At 40.9% G+C, this 23,867-nt stretch overlaps 1 protein-coding gene across 1 annotated transcript; it reads right to left on the bottom strand.

Annotated features, from left to right (window-relative positions):
- Positions 1 to 7,554: 7,554 nt before the first annotated feature.
- Positions 7,555 to 9,435, bottom strand: LOC126260368 (E3 SUMO-protein ligase ZBED1-like). Its single transcript, XM_049957696.1, has one exon. The coding sequence runs from the start codon at positions 9,433 to 9,435 to the stop codon at positions 7,555 to 7,557; it is 1,881 nt and encodes a 626-aa protein (XP_049813653.1).
- Between the last annotated feature and the right edge of the window lie 14,432 nt (positions 9,436 to 23,867).

Here is a 23,867-nt window from a genome sequence, read left to right as displayed (position 1 = left end):
CGTTATGCGCTGGACAACCGTCACGCTGAAACCACATATTCTGTCGAACGTCCAGGACAACATCCTGCAGTAGTACCGGTAGTTCCTGTTCCAAAAAGTTCTATATTTGCGTCCATTCAACGTGCCGTCGATAAAATGTGGGCCAATGAGTTTATTCCCCTTGATGTTAATAACCAAGGTCGTTGATGGTCAACTAGCCGTAACCAGCGGGGGTTATCTACACTCCAGTAATGCTTTTAATACCGGTTAATGCTACCATGGTTTGTGAATGTAAACTCATTAGAAAACAGTATCTCAGCAAAAACGATGGGGATTGTTTGCATTTGTTAACGTGCCCATTCACAAAAACACTACCTGGTTAAGGAAATCGGCGCCATGAAGTTCTTGATGCAGCGACACGTGGTATGGATAATACTTATGACGATGCAGTATTGTGACAATACTAGAGACGGGCATACAGGAATTGCGGTGTAATTGCCGGCCGCTTACCCGTGGATTGTGGTGTGCTGCCGCTAGTACAGCTATTTCATGAGCTTTCCATGTAACACATTTGCTTCGTTTCCTGTTGCTGATCTGTACGCTGCCATCAGACATACAGGCGTTCACAACCTTGTAAAAGAACGAACGTGAGCGAGCTTTCTCTGGAAAACCCTCGGTATACAAGGCAACAGCACCCTCAACATTTCTCCTACATTCTCCGTAAATGAAGATCATTTCAAATTTTTTTTTTCTGTGGTTGCAACATTCATCGCCCACATACATGCCTGTTCTTCAGATGAAATGTAGGTGTGCAGGCAATAAACACTGCACCAGCACTGTAATGTTTAGAGCCGCTCTGGTCGCAGGGTACTGCTGTTATGTTACGTCGTAGCTCGCTACGCCGCCACAGAGGCGCGTAGAGTAGCGACCTGTTCGATATGTAGGGCTGGCTCTGAGCACTATGGGACTTAACAAAAAAATGGTTCAAATGGCTCTGAGCACTATGGGACTCAACTGCTGTGGTTATCAGTCCCCTAGAACTTAGAACTACTTAAACCTAACTAACCTAAGGACATCACACACATCCATGCCCGAGGCAGGATTCGAACCTGCGACCGTAGCAGTCGCGCGGTTCTGGACTGAAACGCCCAGAACGCTCGGCTACAGCGGCCGGCCGATATGTAGGGGAATACAACTTTGCGAGTGGGGTTTCCAATTAGAAGTTATGAAATACTTTCCTGTCCTACTCTCGCAGCATGGAGGTGGGGTCCTACGTTCCATTGGATATCCAAAGGCCATGAGTAGCATGTCGTAAATTACTATTGTGTACCCATTTCTATCCCTCCGATTACAGCGCCATCTGTGGCGAAACGAAGAAAATGCTTCAGACAAGAATGTAGATTTTACCGTAGAATCGTAAGCTGTAATAAAAAACGGGTATTCCCATTGAAGAGTTCAAGTTGCCCCCTCCGAGATAAACAAATTGAATTATAGCTTTTTTTTTATTCGATGAGTAGTTTTCGAGAAGTTCAGTGTCTTCAGTTAAAATGAACATCCTATATAAATGTCATTTTTTATATTTATCATGCAAATTGTTCCAAAAAAAGGCACTTTATATAGATCCTCATTGTGTCGTACCACACACACACACACACACACACACACACACACACACACACACACACACACAGTGGTCCACTGATAGTGACCGGGCCAAATATCTCACGAAATAAGCATCAAACGAAAAAACTACAAAGAACGAAACTCGTCTAGCTTGAAGGGGGAAACCAGATGGCGCTATTGTTGGCCCGCTAGATGGCGCTGCCATAGGTCAAACGAATATCAACTACGTTTTTTTAAATAGGAATCCCCATTTTTATTACATATTCGTGTAGTACGTAAAGAAATATGAATCTTTTAGTTGAACCACTTTTTTCGCTTTGTGATAGATGGCGCTGTAATAGTCACAAACGTGTAAGTACGTGGTATCACGCAACATTCCGCCAATGCGGACGGAATTTGATTCGTGATACATTACCCGTGTTAAAATGGACCGTTTACCAATTGCGGAACAGGTCGATATCGTGTTGATGCATGGCTATTGTGATCAAAATGCCCAACGGGCGTGTGCTATGTATGCTGCTCGGTATCCTGGACGACATCATCCAAGTGTCCGGACCGTTCGCCGAATAGTTACGTTATTTAAGTAATCAGAAAGTGTTCAGCCACATGTGAAACGTCAACCACGACCTGCAAAAAATGATGATGCCCAAGTAGGTGTTTTAGTTGCTTTCGCGGCTAATCCGCACATCAGCAGCATACAAATTGCGCGAGAATCGGGAACCTCAAAAAAGTCGGTGTTGAGAATGCTACATCAACATCGATTGCACCCGTACCATATTTCTATGCACCAGGAATTGCATGGCAACGACTTTGAACGTCGTGTACAGTTCTGCCACTTGGCACAAGAGAAATTACGGGACGATGACAGATTTTTTGCACGCGTTCTATTTAGTGACGAAGCGTCATTCACCAACAGCGGTAACGTAAACCGGCATAATATGCATTATTGGGCAACGGAAAATTCACGATGGCTGCGACAAGTGGAACATCAGCGACCTTGGCGGGTTAATGTATGGTGCGGCATTATGGGAGGAAGGATAATTGGCCCCCATTTTATCGATGTCAATGTAAATGGTGCAATGTATGCTGATTTCCTACGTAATGTTCTACCGATGTTACTACAAGATGTTTCACTGCATGACAGAATGGCGATGTACTTCCAACAGGATGGATGTCTGGCACATAGCTCGCGTGCGATTGAAGCGGTATTGAATAGCATATTTCATGACAGGTGGATTGTCAGCTCAAGCAGTAATTTTAAATGGACCTATATTTTTCCGAGGCTGCAGGGTTAATTTTACTCTGGATGTCGCTACTGGAAATTCTGGTAGTGGTTGGTTTACCCAAGCCATTGTCCGTTGTGAAAACGCCTCCCTTCCTGGACTGGAATCCTTCGCCGATCGAGATGTTATCGCCTACAAGACGTGGCATTGTGGAATCGACCCGAAGACTCAAAGTAGACCTAGTTATGTGTATAGTAATATGCCTTTTACATTGTTATCCGCTCCTGTAGAAACGTTAGTAATGATGAAAAAATACATGTATGGGTGAAAGGACTTGGTGTACTTGCTGAAAATGTAACTGTAATTGGAGATATTACTTTGTACTACAATTATTAATAAAGTGCATTTACTGCATTAATGTGGTATTTACAGGTAATCACGCAGTAACAAAAATGGTTCAAATGGCTCTCAGCACTATGGGACTTTACTGCTGAGGTCATCAGTCCCCTAGAACTTAGAACTACTTAAACCTAACCAACCTAAGGACATCACACACATCCATGCCCGAGGCAGGATTCGAACCTGCTACCGTAGAGGTCGCGCGGTTCCAGACTGTAGCGCCTAGAAACGCTCGGCCACCCTGGCCGGCTCACGCTGTAACAGCATGCGTTCTCAGAAATGATAAGTTCACAAAGGTACATGTATCACATTGGAACAACCGAAATAAAATGTTCAAACATACCTATGTACTGTATTTTAATTTAAAAAACCTTCCTGTTACCAAGTCGGGTGACCATATGTTCTTCGGACAGAAGTGGGACTTTCATACATTTTGTTGGCCAAAAAGTGGGACAATTTTTATTTCTCGTTAAACATCACTTTTAATGCTAACATTTCTTCTTCCTCTGCAAATATAGCCTTCACTGATATTGGTGTGTGTGTGTGTGTGTGTGTATGTGTGTGTGTGTAAAAAACCAAACAAAGAATGGAAAGACTGGAAAGAAGTACATTTCAAGTTTTCAGAGATTTACTTATTAAGAAATGCAATATTTATAACACAGAATGTAGAAAGACATACAGTAACAATCACTACAAAAAAGTTCTCAGTGAACACAAGGAATTTATGGTTTTGTGGATTCCACACTGCAATCATATTTCTTCGAAAATGAAATTTCATTCAGCAACTCAGGTTTGCCTAATAGGTATGAATAGAAGTCAGTGCAACTGTATATACTGAAGTTTAAACAGGTCAGTAAAATACACTTAACGCTCCTCACCGTAAATCTATTCCTCTCATCTGTCCACGATGACGATAATAAGCTGAAAACTCTTTCAACATTTGCATAGTGGGCAGGGAGTGGTAAGAAGTACTGCGCTATATTAAGCGATTCTCTGAACTGTTCAATACACTGGCAAGATCTGAAAAACCTACACCATTTTTCATGTGCCATCAACTGATTCCATTGTTCACTGTCTGTTTCCACTTGTTGTTTTACAAATGACTGTATATGAACTATTTCATCAAATAAGAGGCTGTCATTTACTAGAATGCCCTTTTCATTTAGCCACATTAAAGTATTTTCAACTACTGACCATTCTGGTGGTTCTGTGAGCATCATCCATGAGAATACAGAAAATTCAGCTATTCCCTGTAACCATGAGGATAAATAGTCTACTAAAGCATCATGAAACGTTGATACTGCTATGTCAAATTTCTTAACAGACTGGTAATCACAATCATTCAGCAGTTTTTTTACACTTAGTGGTACAAAATGTTCATGTTTCCTTGAATTTAGACTTGTCAAAGCTTTATTTAAGATTGCTAATACTTCACATATGGAATTATTCTGTTTCTCAATGCTCAGAATGGATTGTTGGAAAACACTCATTTGTGAATGTACAATAAGTAAATAACATTCATTTACAGGATCATTAAAAAACTCTTTAAGATTGCAGGGCACTTTGAGTTAGACTGTGACAAAAAGTAAGATTTCAAAGGTTCATACATTTTCAAGATCCTTTCAATGGCTGGCAACAATGAAAGCCACCTTGTTTTGGAAAAGGAAAGTAAATTTTTGTAAGTGACACCAATAAATTCACTGAATTCAGAGAGTTCTGCAACACGAATAGAGAAAATATGAAAATGGTTGTACAACTTCATGACAATGCACTCAATGTCAACAGGTAAAACATCACAAGCACTTTGAAGTGTGTTATGAACAACATGTGCTGGACAACCTATGCCAACAAAGTTAGAGTTTTTTAATTTTTCTTTCAGATGTGTGAAAACATTATTACCCTCTTTCTTCATTAACCCCCCAAAATTACAGTTACTATTGTCTGCACCAAATGCAACAAACATTGAGATGATACTGAATGACTGTATAACATGAGAAAGATAATTGGAAATTGTTTCGGACTCTTCGTTCTGCAATTCATCAAGATCAAGCAATTTCGTCTGCAGTCCACCCTCACTTACAGAAAAATACTGAACTATCACAGGAAAAGTTTTCTGATGCCCATGGTTGCTAGCATCAGTAGATACTGAAAAGTATTTTGCACTGTTTACAGCAGCTATTACCTGTTTCTGGGAATGCGGAGCTATAACATTGTTGATAATTGCTTCACACTTTGTTCTTCCACACGAAACATTTTCTGCAATCTTAGAATCAGGATTTTTTTTTTTGTTGAGTTGAACACTGCAGTCATTAGAACGATAGCTTTGGTGGTGTTTAACAACATGGAATGACAGGGTTCCTTCTGCTGCAGTTACGTTTTACTGTTCCTGTGTATTTGAAGTTACAAAATATATCGTCTTTTTTTGCGAGGAACCTGTCGATCGAAGATTCTTCCTGTGTTTCTCTGATTCCATATGATGCTTGAGATCTGCAGCACCACCATGAGACATGGATACAGCACAGTTATATACGTTACATTTTGCTGAACAGTCATTGTCTGTAGCAGTGAAGCAAGGAAATTTCCTCTGAAGCTCTTTCGAAAACTTTGATTTTCGTTTCGGCATCGCCACGACGTGCTAGCACTTCACGAAACTGAGTGCTGACAACAGTTGCAAGCAAAAGCAGAGAAAATAAGAGTACGCAACAATCATAGTGCTTAAGCTGTACATTATCAGGGGGTACCAACGTACGGAATGTCAGTTTCAATTGATAGTTTATAAAATCGACACTCAGAAAATATTTTAAACACTTTGTAAATGTCTGAAAATAATCTTTGAAAATCGGGACAAATTGCTTGTTTTTTTTTTAAAAAAAAAAGTCGGGACAAATTTTTGAGCCTCAAAAAACGGGACAATCCCGATTAATCGGGACGTATGGTCACAAAGGTACATGTATCACATTGGAACAACCGAAATAAAATGTTCAAAGTCACCTACGCTCAGTATTTTAATTTAAAAATCCTACCTGTTACCAACTGTTCGTCTAAAATTGTGAGCCATATGTTTGTGACTATTACAGCGCCATCTATCACAAAGTGAAAAATGTGGTCCAACTAAAACATCCATATTTCTTTACGTTCTACACGAATATGTAATAAAGAATGGGGGTTCCTATTTTAAAAAACGCTGTTGATATCCATTTGACCTATGGCAGCGCCATTAGCGGGCCAACCATAGCGCCATCTGGTTTCCCCCTTCAAGCTAGACAAGTTTCGTTCTTTGCAGTTTTTTCGTTTGACGCTTATTTCGTGAGATATTTGGCCCGGTCACGATCAATGGACCACCGTGTATATATGTGAACTGCAGGAAGCCTTTACCCACCGATATGTAGTTTCTTCTTGTTTTATTATAACAAACCGTAGCTAAAACGACGCTTTTTCGAGAGATCCTCAGTTTTCTGATTCTTCGAAACAGCTTATATTAATACCATGCAGGCTATGAGAAAGAAAACCCACCAAATAAGACGTTTAACGCCGTAAAATATAGGGCTCCGAAGTTCTGTTTGTGACGTAAAATGATGTCGCATCTCATTGCCGAGTTCCACTCCACGAGGAAAAAATCTGTCGTGCCAGATTCTGTATTTCACGCTGCGTAATGTAGTGGGATTCCACTAGTGATGGGGAGCTCGTGAATGAGTCGTTCAAATGAACGCTTCACTCCAGTGAAGTGTGAACTAACCACTCAATTTCAAAGAACTGGTACTTCAAACTCTTCACAGATAGCACACACCACACTTTTTTCTAGTTCACTCACTCTCTTCCCCTCTCCCTCCCCCAGTACATCGGCGGTACGTCACTCATTCTCCCTTCACTTCAGTCCTCCCTCCACTGCCTGTCGACGAATCGCGCGGTGTTTGTGGTGAACGATAGGGATAGGTGGGGTTAGGCGTTGAGGGGCGAGGGGAAGGCAGCGTCAGCTGCTCCCTGCAGGGCTGACATCATTACCAGCGACTATTTGTGCAGTTATACTTCGCTTCTACGGGTAAGCTACCGTTGGCAGCGCTTGCAGACAAATGAATATTAAAATACAAACGAAGAGGCTGGCTGTGTGAGTACGTACAGCCAACATGAAAATAAAATGCTTACCTTGTGAGTCTGGAACTGAAGCATGCGTGGAATCCACGCTTGAAAGATAATCGTTCATGTAGGAATGTTTATCTCGTACACATTATTGTAATAATTACACTAAATGTCAATTTGAGGATTGTCCTAATTAAATTTTAAAAAAATACACACATATTTATGAATAAGCATCAAGGGATTTGGTGAATCTTCAGAGATTTCCGTTTAAAAACATGATTTGTTCCACTTTTTTCCCTGTCAGACGATTTCTTCTGTCAGTTATAAGGTGTCCTGCCTTCGAGAACACTCTTTCACACGGCGTGGAGGTTGCGACAATACAGAGTCGTATTTTTGCAAGTTCAAAGAGCGAGGGGTATACTGACAGCCGTTCAGACCACCACTGAAGTGGATTGCCTTGTCTCTGTAGCAGGGGCTCTTGTAAGTATTTGTCCACTTCCACTACTGCAGCAGCTCTCGGGTGTGGATTAGTCTGCAGCCTGGAAAACACTTCATCAAATTCGAGCCAGAGACTGGAAGTAGATTCAGTGGTTGGAACTGAGATTGTTGCAGTAGCAGTGGATGTGTTCGTCACAAATTTCTCACAGTGCCTGATCAGTTTTAATTTCACCTTCTCAGCAGAATTTTTATCAGAAAAACCATGTAATTTGAACCGGGGATCCAATGCAGTTGCTTCCGCGAAAATGGAATTTTCCTCTATATTTCTAAATCGTCGTTTTAGGTCTTCAGCTAACTTTTCGGCCATCTGTTGCACGTCTACATGAATTTCAGTGTTATTAACAAACCTGCAACACCATTTTTTCAACGAGCGACTAAGGAGTATAACTTTAGAAGCAGTGACAACATTTTCACTTGACATTTCCTCAGTGCAGTCTTTGAAAACTTTCAACAGGTCACAGGCTTGTGTTACACTTGAAATGTCCTCTGCAGTCAGATTTGGAAGATCCGGATAATTCAGAGTGATAACTGTCATTAGGGAATTCTTAACCTCGATTATTCTTCGCAGCATATCATAGGTTGAATTCCATCTTGTAACAGTGTCCTGTTTTAGTGTCAGAACTGGCTCTTTTAACTGTTCCTGCATCTTTTTCAGTTTCGTGCAGGCCTGCGAACTTCTTTTAAAAAATTCAACATTTTTTTTTACTTTATTCAGAATGGGTTGAATGTGCGGAAGCCCATTCTGAACAATTAAATTGAGTGTGTGCGCAAAGCAGGGGATGTGTTTCCAGGCTGTGAGTCTTATAGCTCCCACAATATTAGCAGCATTGTCGCTGACGACACACACGACTTTTTCTTGAATGCCCCATTCCCTTGTGACACGTAGCAGTTCTTCCGAGAGTTTTTCTGACGTGTGCCTTTCGTCGTATTTAAAGCACTCTAGGAGGGAAGACGCCAGCTCCAGGTCTTTAACGTAGTGTGCTGTCACCGAGAAATAACTCTCATTTGTAGTTGAGGTCCACCCATCCATTGTCAGCACAACCGCTTCCGCAGAATTAATTTTGGCTCTCACAATTTCTTTTATCATTGCGTACTGTTGTTGTAGCAGCGTATTGGAAATGGTCTTCCGAGATGGCATTCTGTAAGCACCATTCAGTTTGCCTACAAAACTTTGGAAATGTTTGCTTTCCACTATGTTGAAGGGCAAATAATCCTTTACAACAGTCTGCAGAAGTGCGAAATCTATCTCCTGATTTCTTTTGTTAGAAAGAGGTTTCGGAAAATACATGGGTAATGTTCCGTGATATTGAGGTCTGCTTTCTGATACTGAAGTGATACTGTTATTATCTGGCACCAACTGCTGTTCGCTTCTGGCATTTGCTGATGTTGGTTCCGTATTGTCCGGGTTTTTTATCCAACAAATATCGGAAGATGCAGGAGCAGGGGGCGCTAAGCGCCTGACTGACAATGACACTGTTGGATGCAGCACTCGAACATGACGCGCTAGATTAAATTTATTTCCTCCTTTATATGAAATACACTTAGAACAATAATTGCATTTTGCTTTACCATCACCTAAATCGGCGAAGAAACCCCAAATCTCACTACTTCTACGCGATCGCGAGTTGCTAGCCATTGTATAAGAGTGAACAGACGCAAAAACTGCTTTCCAAAGAAAATAAAGAGGGATTTTACCTGAAATCGTACCAATGCCTACAGGTGACAATTTACGTTTTGAATTTGGAGGGTTATTATTCTCAACAAAAATAAAATCTACAGGAAAACTTCTGAATAATTACTTTACGTAGGTATATAGACTTTGTAACAGTGGTAAACATACTCATTCTATTTTGGATTAAACTTTAAAAGGAACAAAATTGGACTGCATTTCGTTGGTAGCCCTAGTTTTCAGTCCATGAATACAACAAAATAGGTTTAACTTGGCAGATAAAGACTTTTTTGGGCGCTTCATGAGAAAATGTCGAGCAAGATTAAATGTAATAGCTTCTTTATATGTGACAGGTTTCTCTGTTTATCTTTCCTTTGTCCCCTTCGACCATGTTCTATTTAACTCTCAGACTCTGTAAGAGCGTAAAAAGTTGCATTCTCGTTACTGCATAGTTCGGCCATCTGTTGGTAAAATTATGAAGTATTACGAAGCTTTATTGTACGAGCGAGGCGAAGCGAGCGTAGCCGCGGCTGAGCGGCGAACTGGGCAACTTCGCCAGCCTTCCGTACTTCACGAATGAACTACTTCATTTGAACGCTTCACGGCAAAGAGTGAAATGAATGAAATAGTTCACGGGAATGAACGAGCTCGACCCATCTCTAGATTCCACGCTGTGACTGCACCAGCTCCTCGTCCACTTGCGTTTTCACGTTTCGTCAGGGGAAGACTTCAGGGACAAAGAAACCAGTGTGATTAGCGTGGCGACTGTGCCGACCCGTTGACTTAGGAGTGAATGGGGCATGCGAACGACAGTCAGGGAAGGGCAGGGTTCCCACGAACTGCCCTGCAGCCCGTGGGCGGTTAGCAGGCCTGGATCGCAGCCAGCGCACTAATAACCACGCAGTCACGCGCCCTACCGCATTCTATTTCAGCACCTCTGTACCTACAAACTCTAAGGCCTGTGGTCTGCTGCGGCGCAGTCTGGCGTAATATACTAGCTTCTTCGACAGCAACACAGCACCCTGCATCTCTCTTCCTCCACGTCCCCCCCTCCCCCCTTTCCCACCGCGGTACAATTAAACAACAGCACGTTCAAAGCAAGCCCTTCTACCTACAGTATAACAAACTCACATCAACACAAAATTGAAATCATTATTTTTACAACGCTGAATTTTGTGCTAACGTGTTGCTACATGGTGCTATGTGGAAAAGAACAAACCATCATGAATCCATAATAGTCAGGCTGATCAGATTACAAAGAGAAGAAACTGGGATATTTGTGTTTATAGGTAACTTCATTACTATACTTATGCTTACCTTTCTTGCCAGTTTTGTGATATTTTGATATCGATAGTAGGCCTGTCCCCCCATGAACCATGGACCTTGCCGTTGGTGGGGAGGCTTGCGTGCCTCAAGGATACAGATGGCCGTACCGTAGGTGCAACCACAACGGAGGGGTATCTGTTGAGAGGCCAGACAAACATGTGGTTCCTGAAGAGGGGCAGCAGCCTTTTCAGTAGTTGCAGGGGCAACAGTCTGGATGATTGACTGATCTGGCCTTGTAACATTAACCAAAACGGCCTTGCTGTGCTGGTACAGCGAACGGCTGAAAGCAAGGGGAAACTACAGCCGTAATTTTTCCCGAGGACATGCAGCTTTACTGTATGATTAAATGATGATGGCGTCCTCTTGGGTAAAATATTCCGGAGGTAAAATAGTCCCCCATTCGGATCTCCGGGCGGGGACTACTCAGGAGGACGTCGTTATCAGGAGAAAGAAAACTGGCGTTCTACGGATCGGAGCGTGGAATGTCAGATCCCTTAATCGGGCAGGTAGGTTAGAAAATTTAAAAAGGGAAATGGATAGGTTAAAGTTAGATATAGTGGGAATTAGTGAAGTTCGGTGGCAGGAGGAACAAGACTTTTGGTCAGGTGATTACAGGGTTATAAATACAAAATCAAATAGGGGTAATGCAGGAGTAGGTTTAATAATGAATAAAAAATAGGAGTGCGGGTTAGCTACTACAAACAGCATAGTGAACGCATTATTGTGGCCAAGATAGACACAAAGCCCATGCCTACTACAGTAGTACAAGTTTATATGCCAACTAGCTCTGCAGATGATGAAGAAATAGATGAAATGTATGACGAGATACAAGAAATTATTCAGGTAGTGAAGGGAGACGAAAATTTAATAGTCATGGGTGACTGGAATTCGTCAGTAGGAAAAGGGAGAGAAGGAAACATAGTAGGTGAATATGGATTGGGGGAAAGAAATGAAAGAGGAAGCCGCCTTGTAGAATTTTGCACAGAGCATAACTTAATCATAGCTAACACTTGGTTCAAGAATCATAAAAGAAGGTTGTATACCTGGAAGAATCCTGGAGATACTAAAAGGTATCAGATAGATTATATAATGGTAAGACAGAGATTTAGGAACCAGGTTTTAAATTGTAAGACATTTCCAGGGGAAGATGTGGAATCTGACCACTATCTATTGGTTATGAACTGCAGATTGAAACTGAAGAAACTGCAAAAAGGTGGGAATTTAAGGAGATGGGACCTGGATAAACTGAAAGAACCAGAGGTTGTAGAGAGTTTCAGGGAGAGCATAAGGGAACAATTGACAGGAATGGGGGAAAGAAATACAGTAGAAGAAGAATGAGTAGCTCTGAGGGTTGAAGTAGTGAAGGCAGCAGAGGATCAAGTAGGTAAAAAGACGAGGGCTAATAGAAATCCTTGGTAACAGAAGAAATATTGAATTTAATTGATGAAAGGAGAAAATATAAAAATGCAGTAAATGAAGCAGGCAAAAAGGAATACAAACGTCTCAAAAATGATATTGACAGGAAGTGCAAAATGGCTAAGCAGGGATGGCTAGAGGACAAATGTAAGGATGTAGAGGCTTATCTCACTAGGGGTAAGATAGATACTGCCTACAGGAAAATTAAAGAGACCTTTGAAGAGAAGAGAACCACTTTTATGAATATCAAGAGCTCAGTTGGAAACCCAGTTCTGACCAAAGAAGGGAAGGCAGAAAGGTGGAAGGAGTATATAGAGGGTTTATACAAGGGCGATGTACTTGAGGACAATATTATGGAAATGGAAGAGGATGTAGATGAAGACGAAATGGGAGATATTATACTGCGTGAAGAGTTTGACAGAGCACTGAAAGACTTGAGTCGAAACAAGGCCCCTGGAGTAGACAACATTCCATTAGAACTACTGATGGCCTTGGGAGAGCCATTCATGACAAAACTCTACCATCTGGTGAGCAAGATGTATGAGACAGGCGAAATACCCACAGACTTCAAGAAGAATATAATAATTCCAATCCCGAAGAAAGCAGGTGTTGACAGATGTGAAAATTACCGAACTATCAGTTTAATAAGTCACAGCTGCAAAATACTAACGCGAATTCTTTACAGACGAATGGAAAAACTGGTAGAAGCGGACCTCGGGGAAGATCAGTTTGGATTCCGTAGAAATGTTGGAACACGTGAGGCAATACTAACCTGACGACTTATCTTAGAAGAAAGATTAAGAAAAGGCAAACCTACATTTCTAGCATTTGTAGACTTAGAGAAAGCTTTTGACAATGTTAACTGGAATACTCTCTTTCAAATTCTGAAGGTGGCAGGCGTAAAATACAGGGAGCGAAAGGCTATTTACAATTTGTACAGAAAGCAGATGGCAATTATAAGAGTCGAGGGTCATGAAAGTCAAACAGTGGTTGGGAAAGGAGTGAGACAGGGTTGTAGCCTCTCCCCGATGTTATTCAATCTGTATATTGAGCAAGCAGTAAAGGAAACAAAAGAAAAATTCGGAGTAGGTATTAAAATTCATGGAGAAGAAGTAAAAACTTTGAGGTTCGCCGATGACATTGTAATTCTGCCAGAGACAGCAAAGGACTTGGAAGAGCAGTTGAACGGAATGGACAGTGTCTTGAAAGGAGGATATAAGATGAACATCAACAAAAGCAAAACGAGGATAATGGAATGTAGTCAAATTAAGTCGGGTGATGCTGAGGGAATTAGATTAGGAAATGAGACACTTAAAGTAGTAAAGGAGTTTTGCTATTTAGGGAGTAAAATAACTGATGATGGTCGAAGTAGAGAGGATATAAAATGTAGACTGGCAATGGCAAGGAAAGCGTTTCTGAAGAAGAGAAATTTGTTAACATCGAGTATAGATTTAAGTGTCAGGAAGTCGTTTCTGAAAGTATTTGTATGGAGTGTAGCCATGTATGGAAGTGAAACATGGACGATAACCAGTTTGGACAAGAAGAGAATAGAAGCTTTCGAAATGTGGTGCTACAGAAGAATGCTGAAGATAAGGTGGGTAGATCACGTAACTAATGAGGAGGTATTGAATAGGATTGGGGAGAAGAGAAGTTTGTGGCACAACTTGACTAGAAGAAGGGATCGGTTGGTAGGACATGTTCTGAGGCATCAAGGGATCACAAATTTAGCATTGGAGGGCAGCGTGGAGGGTAAAAATCGTAGAGGGAGACCAAGAGATGAATACACTAAGCAGATTCAGAAGGATGTAGGTTGCAGTAGGTACTGGGAGATGAAGAAGCTTGCACAGGATAGAGTAGCATGGAGAGCTGCATCAAACCAGTCTCAGGACTGAAGACCACAACAACAACAGTAGGCCTGTGACGATGAGCAGCTGAAAAGCCCATAGCCTGAATGTATCTTCGTTTTGTGAATCGGAAAGCAAAAACTTAGATACATTACGCATAAATAAGTTACTTTTCTTCAAAACAAAATAGACTGTTCTATATTTTTTGTTATAATAGCGTGGATATATTTTCTGCAATGTTTAGTTAGTTACTTAGGTACAGTTTCTTAATCCTAAAAACTATGTAATATAATTAATCAGTAATCGGATACAAATTATACATTTGATACTAAAATTTCAGATTTCGTTTGACTGCAGACTGTTAGGGCAAGCATGCATTCACGCCAAACAGTACACAATAAGCACTGCTAACACACGCCGCATCGCTCATATTCTTCATAAAATTAACTTCCAAATGGTTGCAGTCCCGTTAGGCGAAATGGTTTTAATGATGTCCCTTTATACCTCCTTTGGTTTTGGTTTTACTTGTCTAGATGGCCATAAAGTGGAAGGTCAGTAAGTTACAGTGTATCTCTTACTCTTTCTTTAGGTATGAGACTAGTTAAATCAATTACGGTAGACCTATATATTGTGAAACTACAGGGTATCCCACTCAAAGCTCCCTGATTTCAAGGACTCAGGAGAGAAAAACCACAGAAAATACGACAATGAAAAATGCAGCACATTGTAGAGCGTCTCAAAGAATTTATATTCCCGCGTCAGAAGTGGCAAGTATTGTCACCAGAGTGCAGCATGGTCGTATGAAGTGAAAATGGTGACTCCACAGCAGTACTGTGGTTTGCAGAAACAAAATATCTGATTACTGTGCAAAGAAATTATCGCCTACATCTACATCTACATTCATACTCCGCAAGCCACCCAACGGTGTGTGGCGGAGGGCACCTTACGTGCCACTGTCATTACCTCCCTTTCCTGTTCCAGTCGCGTATGGTTCGCGGGAAGAACGACTGTCTGAAAGCCTCCGTGCGCGCTCTAATCTCTCTAATTTTACATTCGTGATCTCCTCGGGAGGTATAAGTAGGGGGAAGCAATATACTCGATACCTCATCCAGAAACGCACCCTCTCGAAACCTGGCGAGCAGCTACACCGCGATGCAGAGCGCCTCTCTTGCAGAGTCTGCCACTTGAGTTTATTAAACATCTCCGTAACGCTATCACGGTCTGGTGGGGTCATGAGGGGGGAGGGCATGACCCCTAGCCAAAGATCGTTGTACTAAAAGCCTTTAACGTATATTACGCATGTCAGTTTCCGAATTCCTCAGTTAACTGTCGGAGGATACTGTAGCATGAAAACCGAGAACCCCAAAAATTTCGGAAAATTCCAAGCTATGTTTGAACATCATACTTTCCATTTCCTTGCCTGACGACTCACCATCGTGGAAGGGTTTGCAGCCAGAGCAAGTGCAGGAAACGTCCGAAACGGGGAAAGGCATACACTTGCGGTTCGCGTAGTGATAGTTTGCGGGCCTGTGTTCACAATCGTAGTGCTAAGTGAAACAGTGGTAGTGGTTGGCGCACATTCGATTTTTATGTTGTGTAAATCAAGAGACTGTCAAATTAGATCAAGTTTATTGCTCTTGTGGGAACGTAGAACCACTAGTTCTACCACTCCCCCCCCCCCCCCCACAATAAAAAATATTGCTGCCCTACCGCAGCAAGAACACCTGTATCTTTGCCAAATCAGTCCTCTATAGTACGCGCTCTATGCTACGCGCATTGTGTACACGCCGCGAGAATAAAAGTATTCAAGTTAGTGGCGGGAGTGAGAGTGATATTTTATTGTGGTAATTACCACGGCCCCCCCCCCCCCACACTACCTACACTCTTAAAGTTTTTAAAGCAATTGCATGGCAAATTTGGTATACAAATTTTTGGACAAATGCTTTGAAGATCACGCGTATCTCTGAAATGCAGTGTCTTGGCAAATACGCTAGAGTGATGTGCTAAACGCTGATGTAAACAAATTATTACTGTTGTATTAAAACATTTATATATTTTACTGTAATTATTATTATTAAACTTCTAGGCATAGGTGGCACGTTAAAATTGCGGGGTAACGGCAAGTTATATAAAGAAGAGTGGAGGGGGGGCAATAAGAAACTGTCTCTCCCCTGTCCCCTCTTCGCCAACAGTCTCACCTCCTCAGAACTGTGCCGTTATACACTATTTCGATACGCATACATAGGTTGTTGTCTACAACAGAATGTGATTATGGGGGGATTATGAATCGTGCGTTACCAGCAGGTAACAGAATGAGAGGCCCCCTCTCATTCTGAGGCCTGAGCGATCTGCCTTTCCTTTTTAACCTTTCCCAACTGGGACTGTTTTAAGCATCTTCTTGCTTCCCACTGCTGAAGAGCAATTCAGGGATGACGACTGCATCTTCCAACACGATTGAGCACCTGTTCATAATACACGTCCTGTGGCGGAGTGGTTACACGACAATAACATTCCTGTAATTGACTGGCGTGCACAGAGTCCTGACCTGACTACTTTAGAACACGTTTGGGATGTTTTGGAACGCCGACTTCGTGCTACGCCTCACTGACCGGCATCGAGAACTGTCCTCAGTGCAGCACTCTGTGAAGAATGGGCTGCAAATCCCCAAGAAACCTTCCAGCACGTGATTGAACGTATGTCTGTGAGAGTGGAAGCTGTCATCAAGCTAGGGGCGGGCCAACACCATACTGAATTCCAGCATTACCGATGGAGGGCGCCACGAACTTGTAAGTCATTTTCAGCCAGGTGTCCGGATACTTTTGGTCGCATAGCGTACCACTGGTTCTAGACAAGCGCAGGAGACTGTCTTCCATAGTATAATACAGCTCCCACCTGTCCGTGGCAGCCTGCACGTCTCGAGCCGCCATTCACCTCGATGACGGCATTAGTGGATACGACCATCGACCTAGTGCAGCAAAAATGTGATTTACCCAAAGAGTCGAGAAGTTTGCATTGATCGACGGTCGAATCCCTATGGTCCCGTGTCCGCTGCAATCGTAATTGACGATGTCGTTGGGTCAACATGTGAAACGTAGTTATGGTCAGCTGCTGGGCTCCATGTTCAACAATGTACGATGAATGGTATGCTCTGAAACACTTGTGCGTGCACTAACATTGTGCTCTTTCGGCAGAGATGCCACATATCACCATTTATTTTACGTTACAGAGCAGGAAAGCCTCCAAAACCAACGTTCTGTGAAGAGTCTAGTATCTCAATGAATTTCCCCATTTGCAGTCCATATCTTTACTAGGGTGACCCCCATCCGCGTTTGCTTCGCTTACAAACTTTTCTTACCGTGTCACGTTCCCGCAACCCAGGCGACTCCCAACGTCACGGTGGGCGGTGGTCATAATATTTTGGGTTATCAGTGTGTTACTAAACGCCCATGAAAAATTATATCATTGTACGACACATAATTCAGGATATATGACGTAACAGCATTTAGATGAGTGAAAAACTAGCTTTTGCTTCAAATGGCGCCAAGTAAAACTACAACATCAGGCACGACATTTTAATTTATTACTTCTTTACTACTAGTCATATTCACAATGTACTTTGCAGACAGAACCAACATATATCACTGAATGTACCTCAAAATCCTGCCATTATACGAGACAGAGTTCAGAAGGTACGAAGTTGTAAACATTGAGGTGCATAAGCAACAAGCTTTTGGTTAAATTTGAGCGCAGGTTACGCACATTATATTCATCCAATGCTTCATAATGAGAGCACTTAGTGACTACCAACAAACTGTAAGCATAATTTCAAACATATCCTAAACTTTTTCTCGCTTACATGCTTAAAATCAAGAATTTAACACATTAACTCTTTACAAATCAAAATTTTAATCAAAAGTTTGAAGTTCTTTTATAGATGGAATTCAGTTATTTAAAGAATAAAAATATTCGTTGCGGGGTGGTTATCCACTGGCAACTTTGGTGTCTTAGTAATTCCTACTGATGCTGTGCACCTACTATATGCAGAGTGTTGTGTGTTTCCGTTGCGCAAAAGGGCACAGAGATGATAACTTGGATTGGAAATTGTGTCGCTACGGCAATATAAAGCATATCTCGGCCTGTTGGATTCCGAAGGTGACGGAATTCCGCAGACACTAGGTCTTCTAAGTCACACCATTGCACTTCATTTCTTTATCTGGGGCTTTCCAAGCTGAAGGTAGTGCCACAAAAGACCCCAACCACATCCCATTTTTCGTCATAACGTGCGATACGCGCTGATCGGTTGCACATCTGAAGACAGAGTATGATGCTGGTGCAGACACAATTTTTCCAGAACACTTTACTCAGCACACATTGTTGAACAGGGGGCTTCACAGCAAATTTGTCCCAGTGGCATTATCAATTACGATTGCAATGGGCACAGGACCATCGAGATTTTACCGTGGATCAATGGAAACGTATCACCTGGTCGGATGAAAAACTTTTCTTTCTACACGAGGTCTATGTCCATGTCCAGATATGCCAGGCGTACAGTTTCTCGAATCATCCAACACGCCACGGACGTAGGCCATTTGAGGCAGTATTACGCTATGGACGATACTCACCTGGGTTGCCCAAGGACCTGTCGCAGTAATCTAAGGCACTACGATAGCTAGGAACTCCGTGAACATTACTATGGACGACCCAAATCCCTTCATGCTTGATGTCTTCCCCTAGGTCGATGGTATTTTCCAGCGAGATGTCTGCGTCACAAGGTTAGAATTTTCTACAGTGATTTGAGGAACATAACAGTGAACTCATGTGATGTCTTTACCACCAAATTATTCGCCTCTGAACCCGATGGGAGACAAGTGGGACGCTATCTGTTGCAGGTCCGCAGCCACTATCGGCACTTACGTGAACTGCGTGATCTGGTACCTCATATCATCGAAAACCTACCAAGGACTTGTCGATTCCACGCCACGTAGAATCGCTGCTGTATTACGTTGTTAATGCGGGCCAATACGCTATTAATGAGGTAGCCATAATGTTTTGGCTTATCAGTTTTAACAGTCCTCGCCGTGTTTTCATTTCGCGAGGTTCTTCTAATTCTCAATCATGTATCAACATAAAAAAATACGATAGTTGCAACATTACCACACAGATATGATCTAATGTATCACTCGTGTGTAAATAAAGAAATTCGTAAAACTAACATTAAAATAAAGCAGATGTGTTCTTTGTTTGGAAAATGTACCGTCCTTGATATAGGCAATTTGGATAGATGCCAGCATACCAAACACGGAATGCATCTAAATTATGAAGGAAAAAACTTTGTATGTAAAATGATAAATGAAATCATTGCGAACAGAGAGAGAGCGAACAGAAAAATTCCATGTACCTGTATGGGACCAGTCTCAGCAAAAGAAAAAGAAGCATCCTCAAAAGCAGCAGAATCGTCAGTGGCGGAACCAATAGCTAAAACAACATATTCAGCGGTAACTATTGCTCGTCCTACACGCAACAGAAAACAAACTCAGCGTTTTTTATGGTGAGTAACACGAGAGATGAGGATTCAAAGTTGCGTGAAGCATCTCTCTCGTGTGTTCAATATGAGTTTTCCACACCCCAAGCAATACTATCAACTAATGTACTGAAAAAAGCCACTCCTAGCAAACATCACGCAAATGCAGAGGTGAGAAACTTTGTCTTTATTCCACCAAAATATATGTAGCCTCAAGAATAAAATAGACCAGTTGCTAATAAATTTAAAAGACGAGTGTGAAAGTGAGCCTGATATAATGTGTTTCTCAGAACATCACGTTATGCGTGGGATCCACATGATACCGATTGAGAACTTTAGTTTAGCTTCTCATTACTGTAGATCTGTTATGAAAAAAGTTGGTTTTGCAATATTTATAAAAAATAATATAGTGTATAAATCCCTAGATTTAAGCAAATACTCTGATGAACAACATTTTGAGGTGTGTGGCATTGAGTTAACAGCAGACAGTGGAACTGTTATTGTTCTGGCTGTTTACAGGGCACCTGCTGGAAATCGACATGTATTTCTAAGACAAACTGAATCACTTCTGGCCCTCCTATGTAGGAAAACTAAATCCATCATTGTTATGGGTGACTTCAATGTGGACCTTTTAACAGAAAATAGAAACAAGACACATTTTGAACATTTAATGTACTGTTACAATTTAGTACCAGTGGTGGACACTCCAACTAGAGTAACTGCCAGCTCTAGCACTTTAATAGAGAATGTATTTGTAGATAAGGATATTTGCAATAATTTAACCATGAAAAATATTATAAATGGTCTCTCTGATCATGAAGGGCAATTCCTCACTCTAAACCAAATGAATGTACAAAGAAAAGAAAATTTCATTTGGAAAACATTTAGGATTATAAACAGACATACCACTGAAACCTTTAATCAACAATTACAGCTTGTGGACTGGTCTCCTGTATATGCTACAGTTGATGTTAATTCAAAATTTAATATATTTATCAATGAAGTTACAAGCCTTTTCGAAGAAGCATTTCCTAAAAAATCAGTGAGAGAAAACCTGTTCAAATCTGGAAACAAGCCTAGGATTACTAAAGTTACAAGAGAAGAGAACTATATGCTGTAGCCAGGAGGTTAATGATAACAGTAGGATTACACACTATAAAATCTACAATAAAGTTCTGAATAAGACAATTCAGGCAGGAAAGAACATGTGCTTGAAGGCAGAAATTGACAACTCAAGCAATAAAGTAAAAACTATCTGGAAATTTGTAAAGAAGGAAACGGGGAAAAATGCAGTTTGTAGTGAAAATATCCAAATCAAAAGTAAGGGTAATCTTCTTAGCGATCCATAAACAGTTGCAGACACATTCAACAATAATTTTTTAACAGTAACAGAAAAAATAGGTTTACAAGGGTCCATGAAGCAAGCCATCAATCTTCTGAAAGCCAGAGTACCTGGTTCAGTACAACACATGAAGATAAAAACAGTTACTGTTCAAGAAATTGAAAGATTTATTAAATCCCTGAAAAGTAAAAACTCTGCTGGAATTGACAACATTTCTAACAAATTATTAAAATACTGCTCCAGCCATTAAGTAAAGTCCTTTTCCACATTTTTGATGCATCACTTAAGCAAGGAATATTTCCTGAGAGGCTTAAGTATGCAGTTGTAAAACTGCTGTATAAGAAGGGGGATAAGACGGATACTGCTAACTATAGGCCAATATCACTACTGACAAGCTTTTCAAAGGTTTTAGAGAAACTAATGCATGCCAGGATAGTTAACCATCTCAGTGAACACAATAGCTTCAGCAAAAGTCAGTTTGGATTTCAGAAAGGTTTGTCAACAGAAGATGCAATATTTGCATTTACTGGCAAACTCTTGGAATCTATCAACAAAAAACTGAAAGTGATTGGCATATTTTGTGACCTAACAAAAGCATTTGACTGTGTAAATCACCAAATTCTTTTACAAAAAGTTGCACATCTCGGTATAAGTGGTGCAGCAGGGGAATGGCTCGACTCATATCTGTCAAACAGGAAACAAAAAGTTGTAGTAGATAGTCAAGATGGTGTCCCAACATCTTCAGAATGGGGTACCATCACATGTGGAGTGCCACAGGACTCAGTTCTGGGCCCCCTACTTTTTATTATATTTATAAATGATCTTCCTCTCTCTACGGAATGTTGTAGATTCACCATTTTCGCGGATGACACTACACTACTTATTGATAATTCAGTAGATGAGCTTGAGGTAATGGCAAATAAGGTTTTGAATGAAACGGTGAACTGGTTCAACATTAATGGTCTTATTTTAAATTACTGTAAAACAAACTACATTCAGTTCCACAAAACATCCAAAGATGAGGAAATATTTGTAAAGGTAGGTGAGCAGACAATAACCAGGGTAGATTCCTCAAAATACTTAGACTTGCATGTTGATAGCAAACTGAATTGGTCCAACCGCATCGCGGATCTGTGCAAAAGACTAAGTTCAGCAACATATGCATTGCGCATTGTTTCTTCTTATAGAAATATGGAAACCATGAAGTCAGCGTATTATGGTTACTTTCATGCAATTATGGCATTTGGAATTATATTTTGGGGAAATCAGCCACTGTCTAAAAAAGTACTGTGTGTACAAAGAGGAGCCATAAGGATCATGTGTGGAGTCCATCCTAGAGCCACATGCAGGAATCTTTTTAAGAAGTTTCAAATACTTACATCCACTGCGCAATATATATTCTCATTGATAAGCTTCATAAGGAAAGAAAAATCCATCTTTAAGCTGAATAGTGCATATCACAGTCACAATATTAGAAGATAACATGATATCCACTATGAACAGCCAAATCTAAGTATGGTGCAGAAAGGAGTCCATTTAAGTGGCTGTAAGATTTTTGATGCCCTCCCTTCAAGAATTAAGTGTTTGGTAGATGATGATCTCCTGTTTAAAAAAACCTTAAGGCAGTTCCTATTGCAAGGGTCGTTTTATACATTAGAAGAGTTCCTAAACTACAGTGTTTAACATCTCTTGTATTGTAAATTGCAAATGATGCCCAAATTTGTATTTGTAATACCGAATATTTTTATTGTAAACATATATTTTGCAATATTTATTTCTCTGTAACACTTATTATTTTGTGATCTTCATCTCTCTCTAAAATGTATTTTTGTAGTGGGACCTAAGTTACTGTTTACTGTTTTTTGTTTTGTAACCTCTATCTATATCTAAAATGTATTTTTTTTGTAGTGTGACCTAAGTTACTGTTTACTGTTTTTGTTTTGTTTTATGTATTACCATAAATTCTGGCCAAAAGCTTGTAAAATTGACACGTTCCATATCCTGTGATAGTGTCACAACATGGATCACCAGAACAAGAGATAAATAAATAAAATAAAATAAATAAAAAATTATTGTTCCTATATCACGCTACAGAAAAGAAATCTAGACAGTGCACACTACTAAGGAACTATCTGTCGTGGCATATTAGAGTACGACTGTTTCTCGGCCTTGAAATGCGTGCTCTCGCTGTGACAAGTTTCATCAAAATCGATCAACTCAGCGATAGTGGACGAGCAGTCTACTACAGAAGTACTCTTACCCTTCGCCGGAAGTCAGCTCACTCACAGCATCACGAATAACGACATAAAGATACGTTTTGATAGTGTGAAGAACGAATGGAGATGTGTGTAGAGTCAAACTGGTCTTACTTCGAAGAAAACTGCTACTAACTGAACATATATGGCTCATCATCGTATTTCTGCCGAATAATATTTTCTTTCTTTATTATAATCTCATTCCCTATAACTCTTCTTCAGTGTGCAGGTTTTAAAACATGAAAGCTGTATTAAAACACTGAATGGTGACAAAAGATGATTTTATTAAGTAGTGATGCTGATTCGGTGGAGTTGTCTTTGTTCAATGACCTGCTTGATGGTGATGACTTCCCGAAGGTGACTTTTATCTTGGTTCTGCTTGATGATCGGCTCCAGGTAATGGATGGATGGGAGGAGATGACGGTGGAGAGTGAACGAAGGGTAAGGATAGGGAGCTGACACAGGAATTATAAGTATGGAGGAAAGATTGTCAGGTGTGCTTTATGAAGATTATTGTGATGAGAGGAATATAGGTATTCTGCAGTGAGGGGTGGGTAATGTGGGTTTGGAAGTGCTGTACAAAGTTGACTGGGGATGTATTAGACGGAAATCTGAAGTAGGGAAACTAGAAGTAGGAGGGTAACTTGATGGAAGGTAGAGATACTCAAAAGGATGTGTATTTTGAGGGACAGTGG

This window comes from Schistocerca nitens, chromosome 5, assembly GCF_023898315.1.
Source record: "Schistocerca nitens isolate TAMUIC-IGC-003100 chromosome 5, iqSchNite1.1, whole genome shotgun sequence".
Lineage (NCBI taxonomy): Eukaryota > Metazoa > Arthropoda > Insecta > Orthoptera > Acrididae > Schistocerca > Schistocerca nitens.
The sequence above is the reverse complement of the archived record's forward strand: the minus strand, read 5'-3'. Positions and strand labels throughout refer to the sequence as shown.

What these genes read in the sequence shown, in the direction of transcription:
- LOC126260368 (XM_049957696.1), bottom strand. Translation starts at nt 9,435, where the DNA reads ATGGCTAGCAACTCGCGATCGCGTAGAAGTAGTGAGATTTGGGGTTTC.